At 56.8% G+C, this 22,720-nt stretch overlaps 1 protein-coding gene across 1 annotated transcript in view; it reads left to right on the top strand.

Moving 5' to 3' along the window:
* QSOX1 (quiescin sulfhydryl oxidase 1) overlaps window positions 1–21,137 on the top strand; it is a 34,220-nt gene extending 13,083 nt beyond the window's left edge. The window contains exons 3-12 of the mRNA XM_081824783.1: window positions 2,174–2,219; window positions 2,773–2,875; window positions 4,423–4,513; window positions 6,635–6,780; window positions 8,568–8,702; window positions 10,730–10,859; window positions 13,050–13,172; window positions 13,891–14,038; window positions 17,381–17,560; window positions 19,282–21,137. Coding sequence (XP_081680909.1) covers window positions 2,174–2,219; window positions 2,773–2,875; window positions 4,423–4,513; window positions 6,635–6,780; window positions 8,568–8,702; window positions 10,730–10,859; window positions 13,050–13,172; window positions 13,891–14,038; window positions 17,381–17,560; window positions 19,282–20,018 — 1,839 coding nt within the window. The 3' untranslated portion in view covers window positions 20,019–21,137. The remainder of the gene's footprint in view (window positions 1–2,173; window positions 2,220–2,772; window positions 2,876–4,422; window positions 4,514–6,634; window positions 6,781–8,567; window positions 8,703–10,729; window positions 10,860–13,049; window positions 13,173–13,890; window positions 14,039–17,380; window positions 17,561–19,281) is intronic.
* The last annotated feature ends 1,583 nt before the right edge of the window (window positions 21,138–22,720 follow it).

The raw sequence follows: 22,720 nt of genomic DNA, 5'->3' as shown, positions 1-22,720 counted from the left end.
GGTCGGAGAGGCAGAGCAGACTCTGCTTTGAGAAACCTGGCAGCCCAGGGAAACGGGACCTGCAGTAACTGGAGAGGGGAGGAGGGCTTCTCTCGATTCCCATCCACCTTCCCTTCCCGTCCTTTTTGTTATTTTATTTTATTTTATTATTTTATTTTTAAGAAACTAGGAGGATCAGAATCTGTTGGTAGGCATAGGGAAGTTGCTGGCAGGAAAGGGGAAAGGGAGACTGATAGGGAAAAGTTCCTCAGAACGTGAAGTGTGGGAGCCGGAGCTCCAGTGCTGTCCTCACTTTGGAAGGCAGGTGGGAGGCGTCTGAGGACAAAAGGGACAGCTATGCGGTAGCACGGCATACACGGAGGGACACGGGGGGCCTTCCCGTAGCCCTCCATTCTGGGGCTGTGTCTCCGAGTCCCTGCATTCCCCTGGGTCAGTCTTGCTGGGGCTCCTGCCCGACTCCCTGCTGCCCCCAGCCGGGGCCTTCAGAACGCTCAGCTGGGGGCTGGCAGCCTGCCTTTAGAAGGGGGTGAGGTCAGCCGCCTTCAGGAAGGCACCTGCTCAGATCTGGGGGAGGGCGTGGTGGCCGAAGAAAAGTGACCATGCTGCTTTTCATAACTGAAAATAACAGCTGTAGCCACATGGGTCTGCCCTAAATTCCCACAATTCAGGGAATTTGTGAGCATTTTTACAAGTGTTAGGATAACGAATAATTTCACTCAAAATTTGTTCAGTAACTGCAAAGAACATTATTATAAATATATGTGGCATGTATCAGCAGATGGTTTCTACCCAGAATAAAAGTTTATATTGATGGTCTAAGAAGAGAGAGAATAAAGCAGTTCGCAGGAGTTAGGAGCCAGGTGAGGGCAGCGGGAACAGGAGAAGGTTGCAGGTGGGAAGAGATGGGCGGCTTCTGTGCATCTCTGTTGTTCCTCAAGTGGGAAGATGGGCAGGTGGCCTCTGAATTTTTGGGTTCTGCCTACAAATGGCTGGAATAAACACACCCTAGCTGATCAGTGTTTCCTAGTGTTTAAATGGTGGAACAAGGGAAGGGGATGATAATAATCCTGCAGCTAACGTTTATTGATCCCTCACTGTATGCACCAGACACAAGCACTTGAGATGTATCATCTTTGAATCCTCACAGCAGTTCCTCAAGGTGGATGGCGCCATCCTCATCTTAAAGATGAGAAGGCACAGAGGGGTTAATGGATTGCCCAGGGTCACACAGCAGGTGCGTGGCAGAGCCAGGGCTTATACCCAGGTCTGGTAGACCCCAGGGCCTGCCCTCAGCCACCAGCTTGGAATAAGGCCAGATGGCCACGCTGTTGCAGGCAGAGGCCCAAGGAAGCTACAGGTGGCCCCCAAGGATCTCAGGAAGAGTCCTCTTCACTTACATGACTGTCTGTTTGTCAGGACAACTAAACTTTATTCCCTCCTGAGCCCAGGAGAGCACAGGCCGGAGCTCTGGCAGCAGTCTTGCCACTTAGGAGAAGCCCAGATTGTGATGACTCGTCTTTTGTTCTCTCTGTCCTCTTGCCCAAGGACTGAGCCTGGAGTGTCCTATAAAGGGGAAAAGAGGACAAAGCGATGAGTTAAATTGACCTGTCTGTAACAAGACCTGTGTCTTCAGGGGCTCAGGCCCACCCTTCAGCAGGACCTGACCTGGAGACCCCTCCCTTCGTGGGGTGTCTGCTGAGCCAGGCTGCGAGTTCTTGGTGGACAGACACCAGCCTCTAAGGACAGATTGCCTCAGAGGGCAGCTAACATTTTCTGGGGGAAGTATGAAGTAACTTTGTTTTATCAGTCAAGTGTGCCTCATCCACTCATTCATGCATGAATATTTTCATTCATTCATTTCAAGACGGAGAGACAGTCCACCACACGTAGAGTGTGTAAGCTGCTGCCTGCATTTCCCCGGGTGCCTCAGAGCCATGGGGGTGGGGATCGGATGCGGAGACAGTGGGGACAGGAATCTGCGTCCAGCTCCAGGAGCGGATACCTCGCTGTTCTCCTTTTACAGACAAGGAAACAGGCTCACAAAAGTTAGGTAATTTGCCCCAAGTCAGCCCCTTCAGTAGGCAGCCGGGTCTTAGACACGGATCCATCTGGCACCCATATGGTAGTCTTAGCTCTGTGTGTTACTGACTCTTGCCTGTGTGTTTGCTTCTAGTTCTTTAAGGCCTTTTCCAAGAATGGCTCAGGATCAACACTGCCAGGTGGGTGTCCTGGTTCCGGTTGTCAATATCTTCTTTTTCTTTCTGTTGGGTTACTACTGAGGTGAGGAGAGCCCAGCAAGGTCCACAGGGTGAAGAGTTTCCCAAGTGAAAGCAGAGTTTGTGTTTTCCCAGGGCCTTCCCAGCCAGCCTGGAAGATGCCTTCTGGAAAAGGAGGCTGAAGAAGCCCTTCTGTTTTGGTCCATTGAGGGTCCTGGGAAGAGGGGAGGGTCACCATGTACCCAGGCCAACCCTTCATGTCAAAATGGGGTTGACAACCAGAGGGACAGACCAGACAGCCTCCGGGGAAAGCGCTCCTGGGCTCCAGGCCTGAGGGACTGTTTCCTGCCCTCTGAGGGATGGGTCTTCTTGTATAACTTAGGGCCACAGAAGACCCACCCCACTGCTCTAACAGAGAAGGACTGACCCGTGCTCTGTTTCTCTCAGAACTAGCCTGTGCCCTGGGCCCTTTGTTTCAGTGAAGCTGACAAAGGTGCTGGGATTATTCTCCCTCCCTCCTCATGCACCTCCCTCCCCCGTGTCTGTCTTCATCCAGTGGCTGGTGCTGATGTGGAGATGCTGCGGAAGAGGCTCATCGACGCCTTGGAGTCCCATAGTGACACGTGGCCCCCCACCTTTCCCCCGCTGGAGCCGGCCAGGTATTCGGGGCTGGAACAGACTTGGTGCAGCGTGGGCCAGGATCACAGGCCTGGGAGCGAGAGGGTTGCGGGGACAGCTGCGTGGAGGATACGAAGGCCTTTGTCTCTGATGCAGACACCTCTGTGGGCTAGAACCCAGAGCCGCTCGGGAGCAGCTCGTAGAAGAATCCCTATCACTGGAGGTCCTCCCTGAGGAGCCCTGGCTTTGTGGGACCGACAGGGGGACAAGGGCCCGTCCTGCTGGGTGGGAAGGAAGAGATGGGTGGGGGTTCTCCAGGCCATACCTGCCTCTGCTTTTCACAGTCTGTCCTCAGGAATGTTTAGGGGGTGCAGCAGACTTCACATGATCTAACCCGGAGGGGGCACTGAGAGAGTGGACATAGGGATGAAGAAGGGAGGCTCAGAGGAAAAGGGAGCACTGTCTGTAAAAGGAAGTGGTCATCTTTCTGAGCGGTGGCTGTGACTGGGGGGTGGGGCACGTGACTTGTGCCGCAGAGTGTCAGGCATGGTGGCTGGTGGCCCGTGTCTGCCTGCCAGGCAGGCTGCCAGGATTGCCTCTTCTAGGAGAGGAAGGGGCGCAGTGCCTTGCGTTCGCTCTCCCACAGAGGATAAATCGAGAACACTAGGTCTTGCCCTCCCAGATGAGAACTCGAGACAGGATAGAGCCCACCTCAGGGATTCCTGCCAAGAAGGAACAAATCCAAGGACCAGCAGACACTGCTGGAGGGAGCCCAGCCTCAGAGCACATTGAAGATTCCAGGGCCTGGGGAGCCTCATGAAGCAGGCCCTGGTGCCCCAGGCCCTCCACATCGATTTACTGATGTTCTCGAAAGCCATAGCCCTGCTGAGAGAGTGTGCTTCTAAGCATCAGTTGGGGTTGAATCCAACCCACAATTTTTTTTTTAATCAACTTGCCCAGATGTCCTTCCTCCTGGAGGGTCCCACGGAGACCCTGGGCCCAGCGTTTGTCTTGCTATGGTTTGGGGCTGCACAACTAGACCCTTTCTCTCCAGGAAGCATTCACACCAGCCTGCCCCTTACTTACTCATTACATTTCTCAATGACCGTGTCCGTCTCCCTCTTACGCACACACATCCTTCATGGTGCATTTTCAGTCCCAAGGGATCTCAAAAGCCTCAGATCAGGTAAACTTGCCAACCTGATGGGTACTAAACATTGGTCCATATTCACTAAGCCTTGCCCTTACCCAGAACATAGAGACCCCTGGTCTCAAAGCCCCACTCCCCCACCCTCTGCCTCCTCCCCAGACCACCTCGTACTCACTCCAGATTCTTAAAAGAGACAGCGTGAAAAAAAAAAGTCAAGGTGGGCCAAATGGAGAACCAGCGTGTGGGGTAGCAGAAGCAGAATCCTCTGAGACTAGGGGTTTGGCTTGCTTCCCCTGGAGGGCTGGCAGGGGGAGACTTCCACGGAGCCTCGGGTGCAAACAGGAGGACTCTATATGGCTGTGCTCACAGTGTTGTGCCAGCCGCGCCTGGGTCCCCAGCAGGTCTGTGGAGGGTCACTGCCGCCCTTGTCTCTTGCAGGCTGGAGGAGATTGATGGATTCTTTGCGAGAAACAACGATGATTACCTGGCCCTGATCTTTGAAAAGGAAGGCTCCTACCTGGGTAGAGAGGTGAGCTGCCCCCAGGTCCCTGCAACCCCAGGGTAGCTGTCGGGAGAGAGCCCAATGAGTTCAGGGACAGGGCTGTTCCAGTGAATTCTAGGGTCTCGGCCACGTACGCTTCTTAGCCCAGCACTGGCCTGACCCCCACTGGGGGACCTGGGAAGTGTGGGAGCTGGACCTTTCCATTTGAAAACCATGTCTTTTTTATCTCCCTCATTGAACCCGCGTCTGTAACATTCATTGAGCCCTGGACTAGAGTCCTGGCACACGTAGTCGCTAATCTTCACAATTAAGGTTGATAATCAGGGGCGCCTGGGTGGCTGAGTTGGTTGGGCAACTGCCTTCGGCTCAGGTCACGATCCTGGAGTCTCAGGATCGAGTCCCGCATTGCGCTCCCTGTTCAGCAGGGAGTCTGCTTCTCCCTCTGACTCTCCCCCCTCTCATGGGCTCTCTCTCTCTCATCCTCTCTCTCAAATAAATAAATAAAATCTTTAAAAAAAAAAAAAAAAGGTTGATAATTAGGTAACATGTTGAAGATCCCCCAGCCAATGAATTGGTGGAACAGGGCTTTGAACCAGGTCTGTGAGCCCCACAAGCCCCAGTGGTTTCCACACTGCCCCACCCCCGCAGAGTTGGAGCTTGGGATCGGAGAGGGGCCATCAGAAGGAGGTGAGGTCCTTTGCCACGTGAAGCTGGTAACAGAACAGGCAGGTGTGAATTTCCAGCCCCTGGTGATCTGTCCGTAATCAAGTTACCCCGCTGTCCCAAGCCCTGTTTCCCTGTCTGGAAAGCAGTGATCATTACCTTTCCTCAGAGCATTGCTGGCACAGTCCAACGAGGCAGGTTAGGGAAAGGACCTGGATTGGTAGCTGGCACAGAGTAGGTGCTTTTTAAAGATCTATTCCTCTGGCCTCATGCAGAGTGCTCTCCATTCTGCCGCTGGCTCACAGACTTCTCGAGACCCCTTGCTGGCTTTTCCTGGGCGCTGAGGGGGGACGGGCCAGGGCATGGGTGAAGTCCCAAGGCAGTGCAGGGGCCCAGAAGAGGCATGAGGGTGGAGATGAAATTAAACCCCGCTGTTGGCTCTGAATGGCTTTCCTCCTGAAACTCATCAGGCAGATCCAGAGAGCTCCGGGCTGTCTCCAAGCCTCTGAGCCCCGAGAGGGGAAACAGAGGGAGATGGGGCGGGGCACGGAGCTTTGCCAGGCCTGGGGTCATTCCTGTCACGAGGATGTGATTAATAAATGTTTATTGGAATCAGAATTTCTCCCTACTGTCCCCCAGGGGCAGGGACCCTCTGTCCACGCAGAGGTGCTCAGAGATGGTTAGTTTGAGAAGCAGGAGGGCACAGTAGCCAAGAGCCCAGACTCTGGAGCCAGATTGAACTGGGGTTTATTGCCCAGTTCAGGAGCTTGCTAACTGTCACCCCAACACTTGATTTCACTGCTCAGCCTCCGTGTTTTCATTTGCAATAGGCATTTTAGTTTTTTAATGGACACTTATATACCTACTATGCACGAGTCACTATTACACATTTTATAAAATGAACTCCTTCGGTCCTCTTAACAGCGCTCTGAGGTTGGTATGTTTATTATTATTTCAGTTTTGCAAGTAAAGAAATTGAGTCGGGGAGGTTTCGGCCAGTGGGGCCAGGATGCAAACCCGGGCAGCCAGAGTAGACTGTACCTGCTGGCTTGGTCTCCTAATAATAGTTCCTGTTTCATAGCATTATTTTGAAGATTCAGTGAAGCAATCTATAAATAGCACATAATACCTACCCAGCAAAAGTTAGCTAATATGATTTTTCACCTTATTTCTTTCTAAAAATAAAATCATGTCTAAGTATGTTTTTCTGATTTGGAATATAGATAGAAAGCCTTATAAATATAAGAATAAAAATGAAACCACATTTTATTGTGCTTTCTGCAGATTGCTTTCATTGGAAAGAAAATTATATTAAATTGGACTACCCTAGGAAATCCAGGGTGTGTGGTGTGCAGTTCCAGGGCCCCTTGTCCTGGGCAGCCTGTGACTCGTGTCCCCTGTGGGGTAGATGTGGACTTGTCCACTCTCTGAAAGGCTTAGAATCTGGATGGCTCCCGCCCCCGACACATCTGTCTGTCTCCACAGGTGATTCTGGACTTGTCCCAGCACCAGGGCATAACAGTGCGCAGGGTCCTGAACACGGAGGGTGACGTGGTGAGCAAGTTTGGGGTCACCGACTTCCCGTCTTGCTACTTGCTGTTTCGGAATGGCTCTGCCTCCCGGGTCCACGTGTGAGTGCAGTGCGTCCCTCTGTCCCTCTCCCCTCTCCCCCTGCGTGCATCGTTTCTGCCCTCCCAGAGAAGCCTGCTGGCCTCTCGCAGGGGCTGCCAGGTTCTTTCTCCCGCAGTTCCTCTGACAAGCCCCCTCTGCAGGAGGAGCAGCTGCCTGCCCTGGCGGCGGGGGGGGGGGGGGGGGTTAGCGGTGGGCAGTGCCAGGCATGTGGCCCCCGGCCCCCAGCTCAGGAGTCCCGGCCTCAGGCTCCTGGTGCACTCACCACGGCTCCGGCACTCTCGCCACCCCAGCCCTGGCCCTAGTCCCCATCCTCCTCCGTTCACAGACTCCTCTTCACAGACTCCTCGCAGGCTGCAGGGCCTGGCATGCACTCAGATAGGCCTGACCCCCCCGCCTTTGGTTTTCTAATTGCAGAAAAGTTCATTAGGAGCTAGACAATAGCCAGTTCCAAAATGCCAAGAGAAAACAATCAGGCCAGCCGCAGCCACTCTGTCAGGCTCCTGCCGCTGAATGGCCCGTTAAATGGTGCCAGATGGTGCCTCGGTGCCCTCCCTGGGCAGATGATTGATGTCGCCTGGCTCCTGTAGGCAGGAGCTCGAGGGCCAGGGAGATCACGACTTGCCTGAGGTGCCCAGTGAGCTGCTCTGCGGGGCCGTTAGTGCTATCCCGGACGGAGGCAGGCAGGACAACGGCCCGGGGCCCTTGCCAGCCCCAGTCGCCAAACAGCACTGGGCCAGCCTCGTCAGGGAATTCTGCCCAGGGAGGGGGAGGGAAGCCTGATGGCTGGCTGCAGGGGGGCGGGGAGGGACAGAAAGTGCCAGTCCTGCTGTGGGGAGGAGGCATCGTTTCCTCACTTGGAGCTGGTGGAGGGGAAAATTGTTTGTGACGATGCTGCTCCTGAGCCATCTGCTCCTCGGATAAACATCGGGTGGGACCACGGAGGGGAAAGCAGGCTTCCCGCTGCCAGCCCCCCTGGGGTGTCCCGTCCCACCCTCCCTCCAGGTGGCCATGACCAGGAGGAGGGGTTGCCTGACCTCGAGGACTCTCGACCAGAAGAGAGAAAGAAATCAAAAGGATTGTACAAGGATTTGAGAATTTTAGTGTTGTTGTTACTACCTGTTTTTTAAAAATCAGGTATCAAACTCCCTTGACATCCTGGGGAAGTAATGTGGCCCCTGGTACCTCAGAGCAAGCTTGTGAGCGGGCAACCTCCCTTGGTCTGTGGTGAAGGTAGTCTGACCCCGCCATCCTGTCCACGGGCAGAAGTAGCTCCGTCCCACAGCCTCTCCGGGGCAGGCTGAGGAATTCTCAGGCCCGCTGCTTTTCCAGATGGGCCTTTGACCTCAGACTGGTGTCAGAGGGGCTTTCCACGGCATGAGTGGTGGATAGAAAGGCTAAAGTGAGGCCTGGGTGCCTTGGTTTGACCTCACTCAGGATGAGACAAAACCAGCTTCAAATATTTCTTCATAAACATTTCTGTCAAGGGGCGCTTGGGTGGTGCAGTCAGTTGAGTGCCTGACTCTTGGTTTTGGCTCCAGTCCTGACCTCAGGGTCACGAGATCGAGCCCCGCATCAGGCTCCGCACTCGGCGCAGAGTTTGCTTGAGATTCTCTCCCTCTCCCTTTGACATCTCCCCTAGAATAAATAAATAAATCTTCAAAAAATAAATTAAAAAAATAAACATTTCTGTCAGTTGAGCCACCTGCCTCCTCTCCTGACATGAATTTGTCCTGGCGTCCGTTTCTCCATACTCACTGCCTGCCCTCTGTGGTTTCTTCCCTCACAGGCTTGTGGAATCCAGGTCCTTCTACACCGCTTACCTGCAGAGGTTCTCCAGCGCCCCCCGGGAGGCTGTCCCCACCAAGGTCGTGCCAACCACTGCTCACACGGTAGCTCCCATTGTGTGGAAAGTCGCAGATCGGTAAGGCCATGCCCACTGCCCTCCCCCCAGCCTTGCCTCTGATCGCAGACCCCGGCCTTCACACCACACTCTGTTCCCTGTCTTGAGCTTAGCACATGCCTTTCCGATCCCAGACCCCCCGAGGCCTGGCCTTGGCCTTTGGGCTCCCCTGGCTGCTGACCGTACACAGAAGAGTTGTGGTTGTGTGGAAGCTGTGTCTGCTGCCTGGGGGAGGTGCCGGACAGCATTTACTGGTGTCCTTCATGATGGCACGAATGCCTTGCGATGCCCATATTCCTTAAATGTAACGCTATTCCAGACCGAGTAGAATCAGCTTCGAAGGATACTCTGTGGCCTTGCAACCAACTTCCCACCGGAGCAACTATCTCTTCTGCAGATACTTTTGAGAACCTGCTGCACACTAGGCACTGTAATACAGATGCACACGGATGTGCAGGCCATTCCCCCAGAGAGTTTACAGTCCCTTCTAGGAAGTTACTGACCTCATTTGAATGCCTCCGATGCCGGAGAGCTCACTACCTTCTGGGGTAGCCTGTATCTTTGTGCACAGACTAACCATGAGGAAGCTGCTTTTCTCTCCAAGGCTCCTTGGCTCTGCTCTTGTGGTGGAATCCCTGCTCATTGGGCAGGAGATGGGGCTATAAGCCTCTTGCCCTGGCAGCCGGCGGTATACCAAGTAGAAATGGCTGAGCGGGGAGCTCAGAGTTGTATCAGGAAGGTGGCCTCCACAAGGAGACTGTACAAGGGAACTGGGGGAAAGGTCATCTGATTTCCAGAGGATTTTGCATCCCAGCATGAAGGACTTTCAGGGTAGAAAGCACTAATGGGGAGATTTTTAAGAAATCAGGTAAGGAAAGAGAGACTGAGAGGTGGGAACGGTCATTATGGTCATTCACATTATGATGATTCACATCATTCAAATTACAATAGCTGACACTTACTGGCCTTAGGTGCCAAACTCTGTGCTGGGCACCTTCTATACATGATCTCCTTTAGTCATGGGGCCACATCTTGAGGCAGACCACAAGAATGGAGGGGTACTAAGACCCAGGACAGCACAGTGGGGCCCAGAGGGTAGAGCACAGTGGTCACAGTGCTCACCCCATTAGCTGACCCTGTTGGTTCCCTGCAGTGTTAGGAGGTAGAAAGTAATCAGTTCATTTTACAGGTGAGGTCACAGGCCCAGAGGGGTAGACTAAGTTGCCTCCCAGAGCTGGCTCACTGTAGAACTGAGGACAGAACCCAGGCCTCAGGAGCAGGGGTGGGGAAGCAGCCAACACATGACGAGCCCTTTGCCTCAGAAGCCCAAGTCCAGACCCCAAGCAAGTATCATGGGCTCCATGTGGGGCAGCCTGCTTGGAGCCTGCAAGCTTTCCCCCCGGGGCTGGGATCAGCCCAAGAGGTATGACATGGAGCCTCACCCGCTACCCAAGGCCTGGCAGTTGCAAGGACATCAGCCCCCAAATAAAAACACACCACTTCCCCTCCTAACCCCTCAACTCCCACCATGCCCTGCCTTGGTGGGCAGCCAGAGCCTTGGTCTTTCAAAGAGGGCCCAGCTTTTCCAGAGCCACATTGTTTGGGTGCACCTATTGGTCTGTCTGTCCCTAGGGGTCTTTGTTAAGAACAGGGAACAAAACTCAACCTTCTGCCAGCAGCCTAATTAAAAGCACCTTTAAGGAGTCACAGGAGGGACTGGCCCTGAGCCTGAACAAGGGGACCCACTACGTTATGCCAGGAGCTGCTGAGGGACTTACAGCTGTGCTTTTATTTATTCCTCTCAGAAACCTACCCATGAGCAATTTATTATTTCTTTATTATAATAAATGGGGAATAGAGGCTCTAGGAAGTTCAGTAATCTACTCAAGGTCACAGAGCTAGTTAGTGGCAGAGCCTAGTGCTAACTTACAGGACTCTGTGACCATCGGCATGGCCCTCCCTGTCTCTCCCTGTAGCCCTGGGTGCTCGTCCCCAGCCCCTGGCCTGTGGTTAACCCTTTCTCTCTCCACCTCCTTCTGGGTCCTCAGCTCCAGGATCTACATGGCTGATCTGGAATCTGCACTGCACTACATCCTACGGGTAGAAGTGGGCAGATTCTCTGTCCTGGAGGGGCAGCGTCTGGTGGCCCTGAAAAAGTTCATGGCAGTGCTGGCCCAGGTGAGCAGGGCCCCAGCCTCCCTTGCCACACCTCCCTCGGGAGCTCCTGGTCTGGCTGGACATCTGGACCCACAGCTGTCCCCGTCCACCGTGGGCTGCTACCCTGCAGTCTCAGTCATACCCTGCACCGGGCTTGCACTGCCAGGGACAGCGCCCTTCCCAGCCCACCCTGTGCAGGTGGCTGGGTAGGGCAGGGCCAGATGCCCTGGGGAATGTTCTGCGCTGATTCGGTGACCGTGGCTTTGCCTGGGTCCTCCACCACAGTCTGAGCCTGGAGTGTAGCCGTGGTCACTGGGGAAGCAGGACCCGTGGATGCCACAGGGAAGGAAAGAAGGCTTTTCTGAATCTCCTCTCTTCCTTCCCCGTCACTGATCATAGTCTGACCAGGGCCTTGGCCCTAGCCACGCCTGCCTTATGCCTTTGTAGTTTCCTGCCGACATGGCTACTCTCTGAAGTGTAGCTCCTGCCTACTGGGGGTCTGCTGTGTGTCAGGCATTTAATCCTCTTGCCTTTGCCCAGTGGCAAGTATTACCCCCATTTAAGAGGCCCAGGTTGTTCAAGGGACTCGCCTTATGCCTCCCAGTGAGGAGGTGTTATGAGGATCTGAGATTTCTGGCTGCAGAGCCTGTGGTCTTTTCTTTGCCACACGGCCTCCTCATCTCTGAAGGTGAGGTGCAGGCCCCCTTCCCCCTGCACCTGTCTCCTTCTCCCTCCCTGCATCCTTTGGTCTGCTTCCAGATCCCCTGCCATTGCTGCCCTACTTAAAACCCAAGGCTCCGGGCTGCTGAGGGCTGCTGAGTCAGATGCGGGCCTGGTCCCCTCCACAGGCTGACTGCTGACTCAGCCACCCCCCCGCCGTCCTGTCCCCCCCCGCCCCGCCCCCTCCACCCATGTCAGGCCTGCGGGCAGCCGGCGCTACCTCTGGGGGTGATCTGGGCCTCCCCATCAGGAACTGCCTGCCAGCCTCAGCCTCATTCCTGGCCTTCGGCCCACCCGGCTCAGTCTGGGTGGTGCTGTCGCAGCCTGAAGCCCTTGGCCCCTCCCCCAGGTCCCTGCTCTCTCCTGGAAGCAGCGGGCTGGACTGGCCACTGGGTGGCGTGCGGTCACCAGCATTCCCGCTCCAGGCAGAGGGTGACTCCCTGAAGTCCAGAGCCCTTAATTCATCCTTCCTCCTGACACCAGGGCCTGAGGAGGAAGGGTCCAAGTCAGGATGACGGGCGAAGGTCAGTGAGAAACACTGACTTGAAGCTGTAAATTCATGTTGAGAGCCCAGAGGCCTGAGTGAGCTGACCGAGAGGGAGCATGTCAGAGACCAGATTCTTCCGGCCACTTCTCCCTCGGGGCCAGTGGCCAGCCCTGGAGGTTTGATGGGAATATGTAATGGTTTTCTCAGGGGACCGGGTCCATGGGCAGGTTTTTGTATCGTGATCGTTCTTTGCTCTTTTTCCTCCACAAGTTTCTCAGTGTCTTTGTCCTTTTGACCTGTGTCTTGGTGGTTTTATCTGACCTGCTCCGCTGGCCTTCCTCCCTTCTCCTGCCCCCCGCCCCTGGGTGTGTGTGTGCGCGCCCACGCACGCACACATATCTGTCCTCCTCCCTGGAGTCCTTGTGGTTTTAAAGTGCTGATACTAATCGGATTTCAGTTGACTTATTGTCAGAGTAGCTTTTCATGTTCCTCGGAGACTCTCGGGAGTTACCATCAAGGTCTGGACCTTGGCTACAAGCCCCCGGGCCGCCTTGTCCCCACCAGCGGCCCGCAGAATACAGATGAAAGGCTGTTGGCCGGCCTCGCCCAGCAGTCAGCTGGTCTGTCAGAAGATGACCCGCAGAGAGGATCGCGTGGCCCAGGTTCCCAGCAGCCCTGGGAAGCCACGCAGGTGCTCAGCCTTCCTCCCAGGGGCAGTGTGGGGTCAGGGTCAGCTTTGAGAGAGGGAGGCCTGAGGGCCCAGCCTCACTTGGAGCCTCAGTCCTCTCCCCACCCCTTCCCTCACCTTGCCAGGTGCGCCAGAGCAAAGGTAGTGAGGAACACGCATTTGTGTCTGAGGCAGAATGTTTTCCTGGTGGTTTCGGAGCATTTCAAGAAACTGCCTCGGCTCACTTCTGTGTAGCCCCCTACCCTCTGTGGGAGGGACCTCGGAGCTCCGGGGGAATTGCTTTTCCCTCCCCAGCTTCCCCTTGTGCCTCCCACAGCACTTCCCTGGCCAGCCCTTAGTCCAGAACTTCCTGCATTCCATAAATGACTGGCTCAAGAGGCAGCAGAGAAAGAAAATCCCCTACGGTTTCTTTAAAGCTGCCCTGGACAACAGGAAGGAGGTGAGTCTGGGGGCAACTGAAGTCCTTCTCTGTGTCCTTGGTGACTGGGGGGGTGGAAAGGGTTAACCCTGTAGCCTCTGACCTCCTCTACCCACTTGCATTCAGGGAAGGAGTCCTTGATCTTGGTTGGGCCCTTCCACCAATAATTAATAAACTGCTACTTACTGAGCCGCCTGCATGCACATCTCACCTTATCTTCCCAGCATTAGCGGGAGGTAGCTCTTACCCCCATTTAGCAGATGGAGAAGCTGAGGTTAAGAGAGGTTAAGTAACTTGTCTAAGATCGTAGAGCCAGTAGGTGGTTGGGCCGGGATTTCAGACCGAGTGTGAGCCACCAGTTGTGAGCTAGTTTGTCGCTGGTACTCCCAGCAGCCTGCAGACACACCGGGCCCCTCACACACAGCCGTACAGATGTGTCGGATGCCAAAGCTCCAAGGGACCTCAGAGGCCAAACCCCTCATTTTGCAGATGGGCAAGCTGAGGCTAGAATAAGGATGTGACTTGGTCTGTGTCACAGCTTTTCAGATCTGCCGCTCCTCTGACGGGTGTAGCCGGTGGAAGGGAGATGCCACCTTCCAGGTGATAGACTGAGGAGGGACCTCATTTGTCTCAGGGCTGTGTGCTGACCTTCAAGTCTCCTGGAAGTCTTCTTTCCTCACTGCCCATCCCATTCTTTCTCTTTTCCATATATGCACTCGTGCACGTGTATGTTCCTCAGGGCTCTGTGATTGCCAAGAAGGTGAACTGGGTTGGCTGCCAGGGGAGTGAGCCACATTTCCGGGGCTTCCCCTGTTCCCTGTGGATCCTCTTCCATTTCCTGACAGTGCAAGCAGCTCGACACAATTTCGACCACTCACAAGAGACAGGTGAGCCCGAGGCCTGTGTCCCCGCCCGGCCTGGCCCTGCCCTCCACAGGCTCCCCACCACAGGCCCAGATGTAGCAGATTCTGCATTTGCAGCATGCACCCCACACACAAGCAGAATGGGGAGGACCTGGAGGAGCCACCCAGTCCTGTCCCTGGCCCCAGGTGGTGCCCCGTGCAAGCTCAGGGGCATAAGGTTTCTTTCTAGCTTTCTTGGAGCCACAAGCTTGCTTTGTTTACAGAACTTTGTGAAAAATTTGTGGTTCTATTTTTTATACTTCTATAAAGGAAAGAATTCTGTCTGTTTCAGTCTACGTGGCTGATAGTGTGCACTTTGAACAATTTTATTGTTTCCCATGGAAAAATCATTCTTTTTTTTTTTAGAGAGGGAGTGTGCAAGCTGGGGAGGGGGAGGAGCAGAGGAGAGGGAGAGAGACTCTTAAGCAGACGGAGCCCGATGTGGGGCTCGATCTCACAACCCTGAGATGGTGACCTGAATTGAAATCAAGAGTCGGACGCTCAACCAACTGAGCCACCCAGGCGCCCCTGAAAAATCATTTTCTAAGGGAAGCTGGGGAAACACGTTGCCCCTCCTGCCCTGTTCCCCCCTCAAACTGTGCGGCTGCCCTCCACCACCCACTCTGCCCCCACCCTCGCCTCACGGTCAAAGGGCAGGCGTCCAGTTCAGTCCATGCTGACTGGGGATTATATCAGGCCCCTGCTCAGCCTGGAGGATGCAACGGTGGGAAAGAAAGCAGGGCCAGACAGCTGGGCGGAGGCAGAGGGAATTAGAGGAGCTGCGGGGTGCAGCCAGCCAGCCAGTCTGTCAGCCGGTTTTTATGGAACATCTTCGAAGGGTCGGGCCCTGCTCTGGGAGCGGGTACGGTGGTGCATGAGACCAGAAGCCCCTGCCTCAGGGGACAATATTCCAGGGACGGGAGACAGTAAGCTTACAAGTAGATGTGATGACGAGTGCTCTGAAGAAGACACACTAGGTGGTGCGGAGGCGGGGGGTGGGGGGGGCTCGGGGAGGCCTCTCTGAGGAGGTGGCCCTGCACTGACCCCTGACTGGTGAGACCGCCGGGGAGAGAGGTTTCCAGGCTGCACTGGCTTTGCTCGGGCTGCCCTAACAAAGTGCTACACACTGGGGCACTTACCCAGCAGAAACTTCTTTTCTCGCAGTTCCTGAGGCTGGAGACCCAAGACCAGAGTGTCGGGAGGGTCGGTGTCTGCTGAGACCTCTCCTTGGCTTGTAGATGACTGTTTTCTTCCTGTGTCTTCATGGGGTCTTCACTGGGTGTGTGCCGTGTCCAGATCTTCTCTTCTTCTATAGCTTGGAGCCCACCTTAGTGACCTCATTTGACCTTAATTACTTCTTTAGACTCTGTCCAGATACAGTCACATTCTGACATGCTCAACATAGTGTGGGGGGACGCGGTGCAGCCCGTCACACAGGCCAAGGACTAGCAGGTGCCGAGAATGAGTCTGGTGTGTGTGCACCCCCAAAAGGAGGCCAGTGGCAGAGCCCAGGGTTGGGGGGGCGGAAGGGGGGGTGCAGGCCTGGGGGTCTCAGCGGGGGAGGGGTTGGGATTTGTGAGTCGGTGTGATGAGACGCTCCTAGAGAGTCTCACAGGGGAGTGTCACCCACGATCGGGGCTTTAGAGAGACTGCTGCTGGGAGGAGGGCGGGCTGCCCCAGGCGTGGTGGAACACTCCAGGAGAGGTGGTGGTGGCCTGACCAGAGCGGTAGGTGGCTTGTGGAAGAAGTGGCCAGACTGGGGAGTATTTTGAAGGTGGTGCTGAGAGGAGTCTGTGGATGAAGAGTACGCGCGGGGGCAGGACCCAGGGTGGACCCCAGAGCTGTTGGGCCTGAGCATCTGGTGGACGGTGGTTCTGTGAGCTGAGAAATGGGAGGGTGTAGACAGTGTGGGACTCCTTGGTGTGTGCCCGCTGGCTGTGCGAATGGAGATGTGGACGGTGAGTCCAGGCCTCGGGGGCGAGGGCCGGGGTGCAGAGCAAAACCTTTGGGCCTTGTGGGCAGTAGCCTGTGGGTGATGTAGGTAAAGCGTCGGGACTGGGCAGCCAGAGGACGGCGCGGAGGCCTGCGCTCGGGGAGCCGGCGAAGGACACGGAGTGGCCGCTGCGATTTCAAGGGCCCGTGTTGGAAGAAAGAGGGTGTCGTCAGCCGAGCGGGGCCACGGTGCTGCGTGGGTGTTGACGGGCGAGCTCTCGGGCAAGCACTGTCGTGGTGGGGCAGTGTGAGAAGGGCCTGGCTAGATGGGGTGAAGAGAAAGTAAGAGGCCGGGAAGGAGAGAGAACGGGGCAGTCCCTGGGGTCCCACAGGGGATGTCTTCATTGCAGTCGTCTTTACCAGTCAGAATGAGCCCCCATCAAGGGGGATATCGATGACATGCTAACAAAAGAACGTATGTACAGCAGTGAAATCCTGTGGAGGCCAGAAGGGGCGAGGGTCCAGAGCACAGGGCAGGAGGGGGGAGGCGAGTACAGCTGTGGGCTGGAGGCAGGAGAGGGCAGCACTGAGGAGGCCCAGGAGGACAGAGGTGAGGCCTGGCCTTCAGGGCTGCTCAAGTTGCCAGGAATGATGGCGTGGGGAGTGGTCGTGAGCAGGACGCAGAGCGGGGTGCAGAAATCCTAGTGGATGGAGGGGTGGGACCGTGAGTTCGGGGGTTGGGGTCTTGCAACAGGACAGTTGGGAAGCAACCCACAGCAGGGAGGGTCCTTCCACTACCCTCAGGCCTGACATATGGGGAGTGTGGAAGACAAAAGGGTCTAAGGGGGGCATGTTTCAGGGAGCCCAGGGTCAGGGCAGGAAGGTGAGGGGAGTATTCAGAGGTGGGTGCCGATGCCAATCCAGGGGGCACCATGGGAGGGAGTGGGGGGCAAGAGGAGATGGAGACAAAGCAGGAGATGTGCAGAGCCAGATCCAGAGGGACCCCTCAGTCAGTGCCTGAGGGAACAGGAAGCCTAAGGTGGGTTGGGCACAGGAGGGGTGCAGAGGACGGGGTGGTGGGCCGTCTGGCCCCTGCCTGCTTCTGCAGACAGGTCTCAAAGAGCCTAAGTGTCCTGCCGACGAGTTTGGGCCTTATCCCGAGTGTCAGTCAGTGACAGGGACCGGGATGAGTGGCAGAGAAAGGAAACTGGGATTCAGGACTTTGGGAGGAGATGGGGTCGACTGTAAGGTGACCCCTGGAGGGCGGACGGGTATGCAAGGAGGCTGCGGGTCCCTCATCAGTAGGTGGGCCTGCGGCAGGGGCAGTGGTGGGCTGGCGGGCGCAGGCGGCCCCCGAGGCCCCCGTGGCCGGAACAGCGTCTCCTCTGCCCATAGCTAGGGCCCAGGAGGTCCTCCAGGCCATCCGAGGCTACGTGCGCTTCTTCTTCGGCTGCCGGGACTGTGCCAGCCACTTCGAGCAAATGGCCACGACCTCCATGTCCCGGGTGGAGAGTCTGAACAGCGCCGTGCTCTGGCTCTGGTCTAGCCACAACAAGGTCAACGCTCGCCTCGCTGGTAAGGAAGGGCCCCCTCCAAGACCGGAGTCACCACAGAGGGAGAGGGAGGTGGGGGAGGGGGGGGTTGGGGACCTGGACCAGAGGTAGGAGACAAGACACTCATTGTCCCCGAGGTGGCACCCAGTGTTTCACAGTGCACAGAGCCCTTCCACATGCTCTGCCTGTCCTGCTGACGTAGGGCGGTGTCCTTAGACCCATTTTCCTGATGAGGAAGCTGAGGCTTTGACACTCTAGGACTGGGTCTTCCAAGGCCACTGCTCACTCTTTCCCCTGCACCAGGGCCCCTTCCTCGGAACTCTTGGGGCCCCTCTCCCGCCTCCCCTGTTCTGCCTTCTGCCTTTTGGCCCCTTCCTTACTCAGACCAACAGGGAGGAGAGAGCTGGGCTTTTCCATCCACTGGGAGGGTTCTAGCAATGAAATTGTGCTGGAAGAGAAAGACCATGTCCTTCCTAGAAAAAATGGACTGATCCCCATAGCGGGAGGCCTTGTCTTCTGAGGGTCCCCACTTCCAGTGTTTTCTGTCCCCGGCGCACAGGAGTCTGATGTGTCCAATAGGCAGAAGCATCAGACTCCAGGGTGACCAGAAGCGGGCGGGTGGGGAGGGAGCCATCTGTGGTCGGGAGCCTGGGCTTATCTGTGGGGAGAGGGGAGAGCACGTGGCGACAGACCCCCCAGTGGTGGGAGGTTAAAGGAGCCGAATGGAGCAGGTGGTGTCTCAGGCAGCTGGGCTTTCTCTGTCTCCTGGGGCCTCCCGCTGGGCTTTGAAAGGAAGACACGTGCCTGAGTCTCCTCTCACCCCTTCCCTCCCTGCTGCCCCGCCCCCACCACCACATGCTCCGTTTGACCCTCCAGCCTCATGACCTGGGCGGGCTCCCTGCTTCCCCCCCAGGGCCCGGCCGCTGCTGGAGGCTCGATCTGGGGCTTCTCCTGGAGGGGTCCAGAGGAAGGCAGGACCCTGACCTCTGTGGTGGGGTCCTTTCAGATCAAACTAGGAACAGTGCTCACTTGGCAAGGCTGGTCACTACTGCTTCTCATGGGACTTTGGAATTTACTCGATGTCCCCTCCCCAAAATAACCATTCGGACTTTCACATCACTTGCCGCTGCTTCATTCTGGCCAGCACCTTTTTCTGCCCCTGTGAAATCCTTTAGGAGAGGTGCCTCCTCCAAGAGATCTGGGCTGATGGCCGTCCCCGGGCAACCCTGGGCCAGTGCTTCCTGACTCTCCCGAGTGCCCTCTTCCCCATCCAGGCCCCCAGGCGCCCCTACGCCCACCCCTCAGAGCCCACCCGAGCAGGAAATCCCACTGACCCCTACCCCAGAGAGGGCTGCTGTGGCATACGGGAGAACACCTGTGGGATGACCACATGCCACGAACTCTTGTTTTAAAACACATTTTCCCCAAAAAAAACAAAACCAAAAAAATAATAAAACACATTTTCCCTTTAATTACCAAAGTAAGGAAGGGGCAGCAGGGGGCTGTTGTCCACCCCTGGCAGGCTGTGGCGACTGCAGGGTGGGAGGCCTCCGTGGCCAGAGCGGCCCCAGCACTGCTGGTGGGCCCCGCGGGCCCTGTGCTTCTCTCCCACCCGTCACCTCTGAGGGCAGCGGGGAGCCCTTTCTGCAGATGAGGAGGCGAGCACTCTGAGTGAGGAATGGGGTCTGGGCTCCGAGGTGGGCCCAGGGGTCACCGCCAGCCCGTGTGTGCTCCCCTCCGCAGGCGCTGCCAGCGAGGACCCCCACTTCCCCAAGGTGCAGTGGCCGCCCCGCGACCTCTGTGCCTCCTGCCACAACGAGCTTCGGGGCACGCCTGTGTGGGACCTGGACAACACCCTCCGATTCCTCAGGACCCACTTCTCCCCAAGCAACATCGTCCGGGACATGCCTTCCGCTCGGCCGGGCCCCCGGATGCTTGCCCAGAGGATGGCAGCCGGGAATTTTACTCTGGGCCCCAAGAAGGCGGGGATCGAGGTGGGCCCAGGGACCAAGTCCCCCGGAACCGCTGTTCCTGACGTTCCAGCCGAGAGGCTCAGGGCGAGTCACCCCCAGGATGTGCTCATTGGCCCCAGTATGACCCCAGCCGACACAGCAGAGCTTCAGAGGGACGAGGTGGAGCCGCCGAAAGGGCAGCCACACTTGAGCAAGCGGGACACGGGAGCCGTACTGCTGGCTGAGTTCCTGGCGGAGAAGAACCTCCCCAGAGGCCCTGCAGAGCTAAGGCGATTAGGTCGCAGCTCGAAGCAGCTGGCCAGCATCCCTGAGGGGGGGCTGGAGGCTGTGCCCATGCGGGGCCAGGACCAGTGGCTGCAGGTGCTGGGAGGGAATTTCTCCCACCTGGATATCAGCCTCTGTGTGGGGCTCTACTCCCTGTCTTTCATGGGCCTCCTGGCCGTCTACACCTACTTCCGGGCCAGGATGAGGGCGCTGAAGGGCCATGCGGGCCACCCCACAGCCTGAACCGTTCGACTTGGGAGGGGGGCAGGGACGGGAGCTGCCACTCGTGGTGCTCTCCCAGCCCCCTGCCCCTCGCCCCTCTCCCCGTGTTCCTTGTCCCGGGAAATCCAGGGAAACCAGTTGCTCCAGTGAACCTCCTTGGGCCCTCTGGGAAGGAATGTTCCATAGACATGAGAGCATGCGTAGGGTTTGTGTTCATCTGACAGCACAGCAGAGGGCAGCCTTGGGCAGAGGGGTTGGGAGGCTCAGTCCCTGGCCTCCCAGCACCAGATTCCTCTCTCTTACCTTATTTGGAGTCCTGCCTGTTCTCGCTGAAGCTTCTGTGTCTCCATCTGGTCTTGGCCCTAAACTGGGGCAAGCAAGGCCATAGATCCCCAGGTTCCCCACCCAGAGGAGGGTTCCCCGGCCTAGTGGGCTAGAGCAGAACTCTTCACTATATTCCAGGGCTCCGTCCATCCTCCTCCCTTCATGATGCAAGGAGGCCTTTGTGCCAGAGAAGGAAGGCCCTCTGTGGCCTGTACATCCTCCAGCCCCTCGTATCTCCAGGGCGGGGTGTGCTTTTGGGTGTGGGGGGGTTGGTCTGGAAGCTTCTGAAAGTCCTGCTGGTCTCCCAGGTGAGACTTGGGGTCAGGGTTGGAGGGAGGAGAGCTGCTGGCTCCTTCCCCAGACCTCTGCTGCTGGAGCTGGTGTGGACTTGGGCGGGTGATGGCCACGGGGCTGGGTGTTGAGCGGCTGGCTAGGCGGGACCTGAGAGGGGCTAGTATGGGATTTAGGGAGAGTTACTGGTGTCTTTAGTGCCTTGGCTCTGGGCCTAGCTGTGAGGGAAGAGGGGAGCCTCAGGGAAAAGACAGTTGCTTCAAATGTGCTTTGGCTCCTCCCTAATGGACTCTACCCCTTTTGGAGCTGGGTCTTTTGTCTTTTGATTTTGGTCTCCAAAACAGATGCTAATCTTTGAATGTGGAGGGTGCTGGAGTGAGGGGCGTATCCTCTCTTGAGGGTCCACCTCCCATCGTGTAGAGGTTAAAAGGGTCAGAGGGGAGGGTGGCTCTGTACACATGCTTGATTCCCACTCTACCCCACTGCCTGGGAGGGTTGTGGAATAAATTATTTTTGTTAAAGCAAGCCCTGGTGTGTTCTTTAACCTGCTGTTTGGGGACCTCGTGTCCAGAATGCACAGAATCCAGCCTCTGTAGGCATCCAGCCTGATGTGATTGCCCTTGGCTCACGTAGCTCCTGCCCTGCAGGGGACAAGGTGCCCTGGCACCGCCCCTTTCTCCTGGATGGAGTCTTCCTGCGCTGCCCCTTCCATCTCCACGGGCGCCGGGGCACAGAGCTTGGTGGAGGTCTCATGCCGCCGCCTCCTGTTCCCCCAGCCTCCCCTGGAGCCCCTTCCTCTGTGCTTCCAGTTCTGCTCCTGGAACCTTCCTCTGCACCTGCGCAGCCCTCCATAGCTGCGCCTTCTGCATCTCCCGCGCTCTCTCAAGGAAGGAGAGGGTTTGTGAGAGCAGGACTGCACCAGCTCTTCAGCAGGGAGGAGTCAGCCGGATCGGAGAGCCTGCCCCTAATCTGGCCCGCAGGGTTTGCAAGGCTCAGAGCAGCTGGTAATGAACCTCATTAAGGGGGGGCAGGAGCCCCAATCCGATTTGGGGTTTTCTCTTTGACATCTTCACTCTGCTCAGATGGCCTTGGCACTGGGTGGAGCAGGGGGGATGCCAAGCAGGCTCCCTCTGCGAGGGCAGCTGGGATGGGGAGCACAGTCAGGGGTCAGAAGCCCCCCCAATCCCTGCTTCTGTCAGCCCTGTGTTACCTCTTTAGCCGGATAGAGTCCAGCCTAGAGCCTCTCTGCAGGCCTGTCGTCTGCCTGCAGGTTCCCTCTCTGAGTCCCTCCTCCATCTGTCCCCTCTGCTCTCCTAAGCCGGCTCTGCCCCTCTCCCCCTGCCCCACTGGGGCCTGGCTGGGAGGCTGACAGGCCAGCACCCAGGACAGGGTGACCCTGGCCTGCAAGAAGGAGAAAGAGGTCCCAGGGCCAGTGCACACTGGGCCAAGACCACCTGGGACCTGACACAATGTCAAGGGCAGAGAGCCCTTCTAGCGCCAGTGAGTCAGGCCCCAGGAGGGCCCCGGCAGTGGGTGTGGGCCTCCTTCTCACAGCCAAGCCTTTCTTGGGCTGTCCCAGCCGCTCTGATTGATAAACAAGGGTGGGCCCCCTCCTTAGCGGGGCTGCTGCCTTTCACCTTGATTTCCCCAGGGCGCGCTCAGCGGCCTCGGCAAACTGGCTTGCCCACCAGCCCGTCCCCTCCCTGCAACCCATCTGCCAGGCTGGGAGCCCAGGCTTCTGCGACTTGAACTCTGCTTGCCGTTCTAGATGGTTCTCTGCATCCTGGGAGAGCCCCCACGCAGGAGAGGGTCCTCAGAGGAGTCCTGCAAAGCAAAGGCTAGTTGTTCTGGGACCGAACAGAGAAATTCCCCGCTCCCTGGGATGCTACCTACTGAGCGTTAAAGAATGATTTCTTTTTTTTTTTTTTTAAAGATTTTATTTATTTATTTGACAGAGAGAGACAGTGAGAGAGGGAACACAAGCAGGCAGAGTAGGAGAGGGAGAAGCAGGCTCCCCGCTGAGCAGAGAGCCCGATGCGGGGCTCGATCCCAGGATCCTGGGATCATGACCTGAGCCGAAGGCAGACGCTTAACGACTGAGCCACCCA

This window comes from Leptonychotes weddellii, chromosome 6 (assembly GCF_054177405.1).
Source record: "Leptonychotes weddellii isolate Sample4059 chromosome 6, ASM5417740v2, whole genome shotgun sequence".
NCBI lineage: Eukaryota > Metazoa > Chordata > Mammalia > Carnivora > Phocidae > Leptonychotes > Leptonychotes weddellii.
Note: the sequence above shows the minus strand (reverse complement) of the source record. Positions and strands in the feature narration are given on the sequence as shown.